Source organism: Drosophila guanche, unplaced genomic scaffold (assembly GCF_900245975.1).
Source record: "Drosophila guanche unplaced genomic scaffold, DGUA_6, whole genome shotgun sequence".
Classification (NCBI taxonomy): domain Eukaryota; kingdom Metazoa; phylum Arthropoda; class Insecta; order Diptera; family Drosophilidae; genus Drosophila; species Drosophila guanche.
In genome coordinates, this window is record NW_022995748.1 from 5,631,986 (window position 1) to 5,645,232 (window position 13,247).

At 45.3% G+C, this 13,247-nt stretch overlaps 1 protein-coding gene across 14 annotated transcripts in view; it reads right to left on the reverse strand.

Annotated features, from left to right (window-relative positions):
- Window positions 1-13,247, reverse strand: part of LOC117584232 (nesprin-1) — a 112,730-nt gene that overhangs the window by 21,381 nt on the left and 78,102 nt on the right. Inside the window, exons 21-22 of one of the 14 annotated variants that reach the window (XM_034273025.1) lie at window positions 3,176-10,351; window positions 1-19 (exon numbers count right to left, since the gene is read on the reverse strand). The exon at window positions 1-19 is cut by the window's left edge and continues 127 nt beyond it. The exons of 11 other annotated variants lie outside the window; for them this stretch is intronic. In XM_034273025.1, coding sequence (XP_034128916.1) covers window positions 1-19; window positions 3,176-10,351 — 7,195 coding nt within the window. Of the gene's footprint in view, window positions 20-3,174; window positions 10,352-13,247 lie in introns of those variants that run through there. 2 more of the 14 variants (XM_034273026.1, XM_034273014.1) reach the window with 2 other exon arrangements.

Genomic DNA, 13,247 nt, shown 5'->3' on the forward strand with positions numbered 1-13,247 from the left:
CCTCATCGTCATCATTGTCCTTCTTCTTGTCTGTTTTGTCAGTCACATCATCGTCGGGTTTTTTGTCTTTGTCGAGTTCCGCCTCGCGGCTGGCAACATCATCACGTTTCAATCTCTCATTCCGATCCCCGACCAAATCTGTATCGACGCTTGCTGATTGCCAATCGTCCAGATACAGATTCAGCCGCAACTGGTCGAGATTGCCATCGGTAGGTGGTGGTGGTGTTGATGCTGCTGCCTGTGTCGTGACGGTTGTAGGAATGATTGGTAGTGACGATGATGCTTCTGGTTCTTCAGTCTTATCTACAACATGATCAGCCATCAATTTGCTTGATTCTGTAATCGTGGTCGTGCTTGTCACTACAGTTTCTGTAATGATGTCAGTCTTATGTTTATCGTCTTGAGTTGTTTCCTGAGCTTTATCCGTCGTGGTCGTGTCTGTGGAAGTCTCAAGCAACAGCAACGCGTATGCGCCTTCTGCCGCTAGTTGTTTGTGGTTTTGTATTAGTTTAACGAAATTATCCTGGGAAAGATGCCACAGTAGATCGCTGGGACCACTGCTGCTTGTCAATGTCTGGGTAGTCTGGGGCACTGCTACTGATGCTGTCTCCTCAACAATTTCTATGACGGAAGGTTCCTCAACCGGAGATATTTCTATTACCTTTGTTTCCTCAACTATTTCTACTGATGGTTTATCAACTGTAAGCAAATGCAACTGGCTAATGGAATCGAGGGCTTTGGGGGCTTGAGACAATAGATTTTCCTGATCAAGAAATAGATTCAAAGCAAGTATTTCAGAATTGATTTGGGGTATTGTTTCGGGTTCAATTATCACATAATCATCTATCAATATTTCCTCTTCCTTGACAATAACTGGCTCCTCAACTAATGCTGGTTTTTGTGGAATGCTTTCGACCTGTAACACTTGATATTGCTCCTCCAATAGATCGTATTTTGGATGCAATTCGATTGCTTCGCGATTCAAGTGTTCAGTGAGTTTTTCCAAATTGTTTTGAGGTTCGATCAGTTCAACTGTTTCAGACTCAATCACTGGGGTGGCTGCTGCCTTCACAATTTCTACAATTGTTGGTTCCTTTGTTGTTGGTTCCTCCACTGGAATGCTTTCCACCTGCAATTGTTGGTAGTATTGTCCCTCCAATATGTCATAACGCGGATGCAATTTGGTTCCATCGCGATATATGTTCTCGCTCAGTACTTCCAATTTGTTTTCGGGTTCAAGCTCTATTGTTTTGGTTTCAATTAAAGTCGTTTCCGGTTCGAGAGTCAACTCATTTGTATGAGTGGTTACCACCGTAGATACATATGAGGTTGTTTCCGGTTCATCCTGCTGAATTTCCTCTACAACTGGTGCATCCTTATGCGTGGTTACTGTCGTTGTCACATAGGTGGTTGTCGTTGTAGTCACATTGTCCTTTTGCTCCACATCGATTTGGGATTTGGGCTCTTGGAAATCTGTGGTTTTGCTCACCACTACAGTAGACCAAGAAGCTGGCGACTTTATTTCCTCCTCGTTTTGTTGATTTTCTGGTGCTGGGAAGACCGTCGTCTCAGTTTGAACAATCGCTGACCAGGTTGTAGGTTGATCAGTCGGTGATTGTACTGCCACTTCCTCAAGAACATCCTCTTTAGTTGGTATTTGAACGCTAATAGGTTTAGTGGTTTTCTCAACATCTGTCGTTACTGTCTTCAACGTTTCTGTCGTTTCAGTCCTGGTTGTTGTCGTTGTGGTTGTTGGCTTTTGACCGGGTTTCAGTGTTGCAGACCAGTATGAAGTTTCACAAATGAATGGATCGGTTTCGGATGGTAACTGAGTGGGCTCCGCAACAGGTGCGAATGGTGCCAGGGGCGTTGGCTTAGGTTCTGGCTCAGCAGTCTCAATTACAGTTTCAGTGATGATTTCAATTGATAATGGTTTGACCTCTTTTACATCCTCCACAATAGCTTCAAATGTTACAGCGCTGTCAACTGGTTCAACTTCAAATTCCACAGGCTCCGTTATATCCTCAAATGGAGCCAAGGGTGTCTGTTCTGGTACTGGTTTGGGTTTCTCAATATACGCTTCAACTGGTGCTGCAACAGTCTTGGTTTTGACTTCCTTCACAGTTTCTACAATAGTTTCAACTGTTACAGTAGTCTCCTCTGTGGGCTGAACTGTTTCAACAATTTCCTTAACAGTCTCTGGTACATCTTCAAATGGCGCCAATGGTGTCTGTTTTGTTTCCTCAACAACAGTCTCAACTGTAACTTTGGGTTCAATTGTTGGTTCCACGTGAACTTCTTTAACCGTCTCTTCGATTGTTTCAATCTTGTCTGCTGGAACGTCTACTATAGTCTCCACTGTGACTACCACAGGCTCAGCAATCACTTCAAAAGGCTCCAAAGGAGTTTCTTTCGATGGAACATCATTAGTAATGACCTCCCGCACTATTGAAGTTTTCGTCTCAATAACCGTTTCGATTGAGCTCACAGGTGTAGACTCCACAGACTCCAACGAAGTGTCTGGTGAGGTCTCGACGAATGGGGCTAACGGGGTTATTTGATGGGACTTTTCGGCATTGATGAAATCCACGATTTCCGTGTTGGGAGACTTCTTCTTCGATTTCTGTTTGGGTTTCTTTGTCTTTGGCTCAGGAGCTTCCAAAGTGATTGGAATGCTGACCTTGTGCTCCTTCGTTGGCTTTTTGGGGGCTTCAGCGACGATTGATTTGGTTTCAATCTGAAGCGGACGTATTTGTTGTGCAGGTTCCGGAACATTGTGTGCCGCTATGGCAGCCCAAGACATACCAGAAGTGTAGGGAGAAGGTGCGGGCGTTTCCTCAACAGGAGAGGAAACGGGAGTTTGAGGTTCCACGGCTTGAGGTGGCTCTGTAGGTGTTTGAGTTTGAGGTGGCACAGGTTTCTGCTCTTTGGGTTTCTTCGATTTCTTCTTTTGTGGCTTATCGTCCACGTTCGAAATCTGTGACTGTTGCGAACGAGAGCGCGAACGATTTCTCTTCTTGGAAACAATCTCCAAGAAGGCGTGTTCACTTTCCTGCTGCGTCTGTGTAGGCTTCGTCAGTGTCACTTCTTCAGTAACCTTAATTATTGGTCGAGAAAGTCTTTCAGGTCTTTCAGGTACAGGTTCCTCTTGATACCAAGACTGTGTGGGTTCCACATCATCATCGTCATCGTCAATGAGTTCCCTCCAAGACAGCTGTTGTGATGGCTTTTCGGTATATTCTTCATCTTCATCTGCATGTACAATCGGTGGAATAATTGGATCTGGGAACTCCACAACAGGTTCTTGCGGCACTTCGGTGACTGTCGGTTTCTTAGAGTTCGAAGTTTCCCTTTCGGTTTCTTGATACCTAATATTTGTATTTTTGGTATAGCCTGATTTCCTAACTACTTCGGCGTAGGTTTCTGATGAGGACCATACTGATGGTTTCGCGAGCGTTGGCAGCTGAATATTAAATTCTGGCGTTGTGGTTCCTGAACTACGTTCACTTTCTGGCCTCTTCTCATCAACTACAATGGGGGCTTCTTTAATTTGTTGCACTGGCTCTGCCTTGGGTAGTTTCTTCTCCTTCTTGGGCTTTTGTTTCTTGGGCTTTTCTTCGACGTAGGTGGGAAGCTTCTGTTCTTGGGAAGTGGTCTCCTCTGGAACTTTTTCTGTAGTTTTAGTGACATGCGTTTCGGTGAATGTTGGAATCAAGTCTATGTTATGCGAAACAATCGACGACCAGGACAGTGTTTGTGGTGATTCAGGTGCTGGCTCTGGTTGATCTGGTTCCAGTTTTTTCTCAGATATTGTATCAGTCAGTTGAGCCACAAGCTGTTCAATGGGTTCTACCTTTGCAATTTTTCTTTCTTTATTGGGCTTTTGTTTCTTCGGCTTTTGATTTACGGTAGTCGAAAAGTTCTGCTCCTGAGAGATGAAATTCTGTATGTTCTTTGACTGTGGTGCCTTGGGCAATGTTTCTGTCACCGTAGGGGTTATCTCTGTTGTTTCTTGTGATACAATCGATGCCCATGACATGCATGGTGCTGAAGTTGGAATTGGTTCTGGTTCCTTCTCCGTTATTAGTTCCGTTTTAACTGATTCTTGAACTGGAATCACTACAGCGATGGGTTCCTGAATAGCATCAACCTTGACAGTTTTCTTTTCCTTTTTCGACTTTTGTTTCTTCACCTTCTCATCAGTTGAAGAGACTAATGTCTGTTCATGGACGATAAAAGCCTGGCTATCGACGGGTTTGGCTTTGGTTTCCAATGTCTTAGAAACGTATGTTTCGGTGACAACAGGAGCAGTTTCGACAGTCTGCGAGACGATCGATGACCATGACATTTTTTGTGATGACACAGCTTCGGCAACTGAAGGTGTTTGTTCGTCCACAATTGCAGGTTCAGGTTCCGCCACTGAAATTACTTCTTCAGAAACTGGTTCCGAAATAGAAACCACTTCAACAATAGGTTCTGGAGTCGGTTCCGTTTTGGGTTTCTTTTCTTTCTTTGTCCTCTGTTTCTTGGGCTTTTCTTCCAATGGTGGTTTGGATGTCTCTTCCTCAGGCAGATGTTTGTCTTTAGATTCTTCAGTGACATGAGTCTCAGTGATGGTTGTTGTCACATCAGTAGTTTGTGAAACGATAGACGACCATGACAGGGTGTTTGAGGGTGTCACTTCTGGCACTGAAGGCGCCAGTTCTGTCTCTGCAATATCTTCTGGAATAGAAGGCACAACTTCAACAACTGGTTCTGGAACCGTAGTCACGACTTCAAGAATTGGTTCCGCTTTGGTTGACTTCTTTTCCTTCTTAGACTTTTGTTTGTCATTTACAACAGTCGAGAAGATCTGCTCCTGGGCGATGAAGTCCACAATATCCTTGGTTTTCGATGATTCAGTGACAATGGTTTCAGGCTTGGTTGGAGTTACTTCTGTGGTCTGCGAGACGATGGACGACCATAACAGGGTCTGTGATGGTGCGACTTCTGGTACTGAAGAAATTGGTTCAACTACAGGCTCAGCCTCTGCCACTGGAATGACTTCCTCAATAATAGGCTCTGGCGCTATAGTCACTTCAACAACAGGCTCTTCGATAGTCTTGACTTCCACAGTAGTTTCCGGAATCGGTTCCGTCTTGGGTTTCTTTTCTTTCTTTGTCTTCTGTTTCTTAGGCTTTTCCTCCACTGATGGTTTGGATGTCTCTTCCTCAGGCACATGTTTTACATCCGATTCTTCAGTGACATGAGTCTCAGTGATGGTTGTTGTCACATCAGTAGTTTGAGAAACGATAGACGACCATGACAGGGTGCTTGAGGGTGTCACTTCTGGCACTGAAGGTGCCAGTTCTGTCTCTGCAATATCTTCCTGAACAACACTTTCTGGAATAGAAGCCACAACTTCAACAATTGGTTCTGGAACAGTAGTCACCACTTCAACAACTGGTTCTGAAACCTTAGTCACGACTTCAAGAATTGGTTCCGCTTTGGGTGACTTCTTTTCCTTCTTTGACTTTTGTTTCTTTTGTTTTTCGTTTACAACAGTCGAGAAGATCTGCTCCTGGGCGATGAAGTCCACAATATCCTTGGTTTTCGATGATTCAGTGACAATGGTTTCAGGCTTGGTTGGACTTACTTCTGTAGTCTGCGAGACGATTGACGACCATGACAGGGTTTGTGATGGTGCAACTTCTGGTAGTGAAGAAATTGGTTTAACTACAGGCTCAGCCTCTGCCACTGGAATTACATCCTCAATAGTAGGCTCTGGCGCTATAGTCACTTCAACAACAGGCTCTTCGATAGTCTTGACTTCCACAGTAGTTTCCGGAATCGGTTCCGTCTTGGGTTTCTTTTCTTTCTTTGTCTTCTGTTTCTTAGGCTTTTCCTCCACTGATGGTTTGGATGTCTCTTCCTCAGGCACATGTTTTACATCCGATTCTTCAGTGACATGAGTCTCAGTGATGGTTGTTGTCACATCAGTAGTTTGAGAAACGATAGACGACCATGACAGGGTGCTTGAGGGTGTCACTTCTGGCACTGAAGGTGCCAGTTCTGTCTCTGCAATATCTTCCTCAACAAAACTTTCTGGAATAGAAGCCACAACTTCAACAATTGGTTCTGGAACAGTAGTCACCACTTCAACAACTGGTTCTGAAACCGTAGTCACGACTTCAAGAATTGGTTTCGCTTTGGGTGACTTCTTTTCCTTCTTTGACTTTTGTTTCTTTTGTTTGTCGTTAACAACAGTCGAAAAGATCTGCTCCTGGGCGATAAAGTCCACAATATCCTTGGTTTTTGATGATACAGTGACAATGGTTTCAGGCTTGGTTGGAGTTACTTCTGTAGTCTGCGAGACGATTGACGACCATGACAGGGTTTGTGATGGTTCAACTTCTGGTAGTGAAGAAATTGGTTCAACAACAGGCTCAGCCTCTGCCACTGGAATTACATCCTCAATAGTAGGCTCTGGCGCTATAGTCACTTCAACAACAGGCTCTTCGATAGTCTTGACTTCCACAGTAGTTTCCGGAATCGGTTCCGTCTTGGGTTTCTTTTCTTTCTTTGTCTTCTGTTTCTTAGGCTTTTCCTCCACTGATGGTTTGGATGACACTTCCTCAGGCAGATGTTTGTCTTTAGATTCTTCAGTGACATGAGTCTCAGTGATGGTTGTTGTCACATCAGAAGTTTGAGAAACGATAGACGACCATGACAGGGTGTTTGAAGGTGTCTGTTCTGGCACTAAAGGCGCCAGTTCAGTCTCTGCAACCTCTTCCTCAACAACTAGTTCTGGAATAGAAGCCACAACTTCAACAATTGGTTCTGGAACAGTAGTCACCACTTCAACAACTGGTTCTGAAACCGTAGTCACGACTTCAAGAATTGGTTCCGTTTTGGTTGACTTCTTTTCCTTCTTTGACTTTTGTTTGTCGTTTACAACTGTCGAGAAGATCTGCTCCTGGGCGATGAAGTCCACAATATCCTTGGTTTTCGATGATTCAGTGAAAATGGTTTCAGGTTTGGTTGGAGTTACTCCTGTGGTCTGCGAGACGATGGACGACCATGACAGGGTCTGTGATGGTGCGACTTCTGGTACTGAAGAAATTGGTTCAACTACAGGCTCAGCCTCTGCCACTGGAATGACTTCCTCAATAATAGGCTCTGGCGCTATAGTCACTTCAACAACAGGCTCTTCGATAGTCTTGACTTCCACAGTAGTTTCCTGAATCGGTTCCGTCTTGGGTTTCTTTTCTTTCTTTGTCTTCTGTTTCTTAGGCTTTTCCTCCACTGATGGTTTGGATGTCTCTTCCTCAGGCACATGTTTTACATCCGATTCTTCAGTGACATGAGTCTCAGTGATGGTTGTTGTCACATCAGAAGTTTGAGAAACGATAGACGACCATGACAGGGTGTTTGATGGTGTCACTTCTGGCACTGAAGGCGCCAGTTCTGTGTCTGCAATCTCTTCTGGAATAGAAGCCACAACATCAACAACTGGTTCTGGAACCGTATTCAACACTTCAACAACTGGTTCTGAAACCGTAGTCACGACTTCAAGAATTGGTTCCGCTTTGGTTGACTTCTTTTCCTTCTTTGACTTTTGTTTCTTTTGTTTGTCGTTTACAACAGTCGAGAAGGTCTGCTCCTGGGCGATGAAGTTCACAATATCCTTGGTTTTCGATGATTCAGTGACAATGGTTTCAGGCTTGGTTGGAGTTACTTCTGTGGTCTGCGAGACGATGGACGACCATGACAGGGTCTGTGATGGTGCAACTTCTGGTACTGAAGGAATTCGTTCCGCTTCAACTACAGGCTCAGGCTCTGTCACTGGAATGACCTCCTCAATAGTAGGCTCTGGCGCTATAGTCACTTCAACAACAGGCTCTTCGATAGTCTTGACTTCCACAGTAGTTTCCGGAATCGGTTCCGTCTTGGGTTTCTTTTCTTTCTTTGTCTTCTGTTTCTTAGGCTTTTCCTCCACTGATGGTTTGGATGTCTCTTCCTCAGGCACATGTTTTACTTCCGATTCTTCAGTGACATGAGTCTCAGTGATGGTTGTTGTCACATCAGTAGTTTGAGAAACGATAGACGACCATGACAGGGTGCTTGAGGGTGTCACTTCTGGCACTGAAGGTGCCAGTTCTGTCTCTGCAATATCTTCCTCAACAACACTTTCTGGAATAGAAGCCACAACTTCAACAATTGGTTCTGGAACAGTAGTCACCACTTCAACAACTGGTTCTGAAACCGTAGTCACGACTTCAAGAATTGGTTCCGCTTTGGGTGACTTCTTTTCCTTCTTTGACTTTTGTTTCTTTTGTTTGTCGTTTACAACAGTCGAGAAGATCTGCTCCTGGGCGATGAAGTCCACAATATCCTTGGTTTTCGATGATTCAGTGACAATGGTTTCAGGCTTGGTTGGACTTACTTCTGTAGTCTGCGAGACGATTGACGACCATGACAGGGTTTGTGATGGTGCAACTTCTGGTAGTGAAGAAATTGGTTCAACTACAGGCTCAGCCTCTGCCACTGGAATGACTTCCTCAATAGTAGGCTCTGGCGCTATAGTCACTTCAACAACAGGCTCTTCGATAGTCTTAACTTCCACAGTAGTTTCCGGAATCGGTTCCGTCTTGGGTTTCTTTTCTTTCTTTGTCTTCTGTTTCTTAGGCTTTTCCTCTACTGATGGTATAGATTGTGGTTCTTCAGACAGATTTTTGACTTCAGTTTCTTCAGTAACATGAGTTTCCGTGATGGTTGTCACATCAGTAGTTTGTGAAACGATAGACGACCATGACAGAGTGTGTGACGGTGCAATTTCTGGTGCTGTAAGAGTGGGTTCTTCAACAATTGGCTCTGGAACAAAGGAGACTTCAACAACTGGTTCTTCGATGGAAACAGCTTCAAAGCTATATTCTTGAATTAGTTCTGTTGTGGGTTTCTTTTCCTTCTTCGACTTTTGCCTCTTCTCCTTACTGTTCACAGCGGTAGAGAAGTTTTGTTCCTGGGCGATAAATTCTTGGATAACTGGAGATTTTTTGTCAGTAACAAGAGTTTCGGTGATCGTTGGTATCACTTCAACAGAGTGTGAGACGATAGAAGACCAAGACAATGGTGCTTGCGATGCTGGGACAGCAACCGGAGTGGGCTGTTCTTCAATGTCTACCGGTTTTAGTTCCTTATCGGAAACAGTTTCTTCAGCATCCGTTACTTCAACAGGTTCAATAACAGGAACGACGGGCTCATGAACTTTTTCCGCCTTTGGCGATTTCTTCTCCTTCTTCGACTTTTGTTTTTTGGGTTTTTCGTCGATAGGTGATGTGGGTTTTAGCTCTCGAACCACACTTTCCGTGATCGTTGGAGTAACTTCGACAGTTTGGGAAACAATCGATGACCATGACATTGTTTTAGAGGTGTTGAGATCGGTAACTGGAAGCGATGGTTCAGTTGCGACTACTGGTTCCGGTTGTGTGAAAATTTCCTCAACAGCTGGTTTAGGAATTGCAAGAACTGCTTCAACAATTGGCTCTGACTTCAGGGATTTCTTTTCTTTCTTTGCTTTTGGCTTCTTTGGTTTGTCAATCGCAACAACCGAGTTTCGTTCATGGGAAATGAAATCCTGTATTTTATGAGATTGTGGAACTATTGTTGAAATATCTACAGTGGGTTGAGAAACAATCGACGACCAGGAAGAGAATTGTGAGGGCACCTCTGCTGTGGTAGATTTGATGTCTTCTACGATTATGACTTGTGGTTCCTTTTCTGGTTGCACAGGCTCAGAGATTGGAACCGATTTTGTAACCTTATTTTCTTTTCTTGGCTTTTGCTTTTGTGGTTTCTCTGGGACTGTTTCATCTTCGGTGTTGGAGCTTTGTTGCGTTATCTTCGTGAAGGGTTCCTGGACACCTTGTCGCACTATCGATGACCATAGTGCGTTACTGGTCTGCGGAAGATTCGGTTCCAAAATTTCACTCGAATCTTCATCAACCATTGCTGACCAAGATGATGTAGTTTCCAATGTTTCCGGCTCAACGAGCTCTGGGGTTACAGGTTCGCTAGCAGAACTGACGGTTTCAACAGCAACAATTTCAACCTCGCTTTGCTTAATATTCTTAGGATGTTTCTTTTGGGGCTTTTCCTTCTTTGTTTTTGACTTTTTGGAAACCTCCTCAACAATTTTAACTGTTTCTGTATGTTTGGTCGGTTTAACTTCAACGTGAACGTGTTGCTTTTCCAATTCAATGAAGTCAACGGTGTGTCTCAGAACATCAGCGTAAGATGAATGCAGTTCCCAAACATTTTGAACAATACGTTGTGACGTAGCTTGGGAGATTTCCGGCTGCACAATTTCTTGCTTTCGTTGATCAGAAGCCGGAACTTTGCTGGATGTCTCCTTCTCAGTGGTTGTGGTTGTGTTAACGACGGTTGTGATTGTCTTGGACTCTTCAACCACTGGAGCTTCAACGATTGGCTCTGGTTTGCCCTCATCCACAATAGTCACCGACTTTGTAACATCGACGACAGATTCCTCCTTTTGTGGTTCAGGTACTGTTTCCTCTTCCTTCTCAGTTACAGTGGTTGTGGTAATGACGGTTATTGTCTTGGACTCTTCAACCACTGGAGCTTCAACGATTGGCTCCGGTTTGACCTCCTCGACAATTGTCACTGACTTGGTAACTTCGACGACAGGCTCCTCCTTTACTGGTTCAGGGACAGCTTCCTCCTCGTCATCTGAGAAGTTCATGGGTTCATCCAGGACATCCATCCAAGAGCTAGATGAATCGTCCACAGGCAAGCCGGCGTAGGCTGGTTTCTTGGGCTGTTCTGGGAACTGCATGGGTTCGGGTTGTTGAGGTACTTCAGCAACAGGAACTTCGCTGGATGTCTCCTTTTCAGTTACAGTGGTTGTGGTAACGACAGTTGTAATTGTCTTGGACTCTTCAACCACTGGAGCTTCAACGATTGGCTCAGGTTTGACCTCCTCAAAAATTGTCACTGACTTTGTAACTTCGACGACAGGTTCCTCCTTTACAGGTTCAGGGACAGCTTCCTCTTCGTCATCTGAGAAGTTCATGGGTTCATCCAGGACATCCATCCAAGAGCTAGATGAATCGTCCACAGGCAAGCCGGCGTATGCTGAATTCTTGGGCTGTTCTGGGAACTGCATGGGTTCGGGTTGTTGAGGTACTTCAGCAAGAGGAACTTCGCTGGATATCTCCTTTTCAGTTACAGTGGTTGTGGAAACGACAGTTGTAATTGTCTTGGACCCTTCAACCACTCGAGCTTCAACGATTGGCTCAGGTTTGACCTCCTCGACAATTGTCACTGACTTTGGAACTTCGACGACAGGTTCCTCCTTTACAGGTTCAGGGACAGCTTCCTCTTCGTCATCTGAGAAGTTCATGGGTTCATCCAGGACATCCATCCAAGAGCTAGATGAATCGTCCACAGGCAAGCCGGCGTAGGCTGGTTTCTTGGGCTGTTCTGGGAACTGCATGGGTTCGGGTTGTTGAGGTACTTCAGCAACAGGAACTTCGCTGGATGTCTCCTTTTCAGTTACAGTGGTTGTGGTAACGACAGTTGTAATTGTCTTGGACTCTTCAACCACTGGAGCTTCAACGATTGGCTCAGGTTTGATCTCCTCGNTTTGTAACTTCGACGACAGGTTCCTCCTTTACAGGTTCAGGGACAGCTTCCTCTTCGTCATCTGAGAAGTTCATGGGTTCATCCAGGACATCCATCCAAGAGCTAGATGAATCGTCCACAGGCAAGCCGGCGTAGGCTGGTTTCTTGGGCTGTTCTGGGAACTGCATGGGTTCGGGTTGTTGAGGTACTTCAGCAACAGGAACTTCGCTGGATGTCTCCTTCTCAGTTACAGTGGTTGTGGTAACGACGGTTGTGATTGTCTTGGACTCTTCAACCACTGGAGCTTCAACGATTGGCTCAGGTTTGACCTCCTCGACAATTGTCACTGACTTTGTAACTTCGACGACAGGTTCCTCCTTTACAGGTTCAGGGACAGCTTCCTCTTCGTCATCTGAGAAGTTCATGGGTTCATCCAGGACATCCATCCAAGAGCTAGATGAATCGTCCACAGGCAAGCCGGCGTAGGCTGGTTTCTTGGGCTGTTCTGGGAACTGCATGGGTTCGGGTTGTTGAGGTACTTGAGCAACAGGAACTTCGCTGGATGTCTCCTTCTCAGTTACAGTGGTTGTGGTAACGACGGTTTTGATTGTCTTGGACTCTTCAACCCCTGGAGCTTCAACGATTGGCTCAGGTTTGACCTCCTCGACAATTGTCACTGACTTTGTAACTTCGACGACAGGTTCCTCCTTTACAGGTTCAGGGACAGCTTCCTCTTCGTCATCTGAGAAGTTCATGGGTTCATCCAGGACATCCATCCAAGAGCTAGATGAATCGTCCACAGGCAAGCCGGCGTAGGCTGGTTTCTTGGGCTGTTCTGGGAACTGCATGGGTTCGGGTTGTTGAGGTACTTCAGCAACAGGAACTTCGCTGGATGTCTCCTTTTCAGTTACAGTGGTTGTGGTAACGACGGTTGTGATTGTCTTGGACTCTTCAACCACTGGAGCTTCAACGATTGGCTCAGGTTTGACCTCCTCGACAATTGTCACTGACTTTGTAACTTCGACGACAGGTTCCTCCTTTACAGGTTCAGGGACAGCTTCCTCTTCGTCATCTGAGAAGTTCATGGGTTCATCCAGGACATCCATCCAAGCGCTAGACGAATCGTCTACGTGCAAGCCGGCGTAGGCTGGTTTCTTCGGCTGTTCTGGGAACTGCATGGGTTCGGGTTGTTCAGGTACTTCAGCAAGAGGAACTTCGCTGGATGTCTCCTTCTCAGTTACAGTGGTTGTGGTAACGACGGTTGTGATTGTCTTGGACTCTTCAACCACTGGAGCTTCAACGATTGGCTGAGGTTTGACCTCCTCGACAATTGTCACTGACTTTGTAACTGTGACGACAGGCTCCTCCTTTTGTGGTTCAGGTATAGCTTCATCTTCCTTCTCAGTTACAGTGGTTGTGCTAACGACGGTTGTGATTGTCTTGGACTCTTCAACCACTGGAGCTTCAACGATTGGCTCAGGTTTGACTTCCTCGACAATTGTCACTGACTTTGTAACTGCGACGACAGGCTCCTCCTTTTGTGGTTCAGGTATAGCTTCATCTTCCTTCTCAGTTACAGTGGTTGTGGTAACGACGGTTTTGATTGTCTTGGACTCTTCAACCCC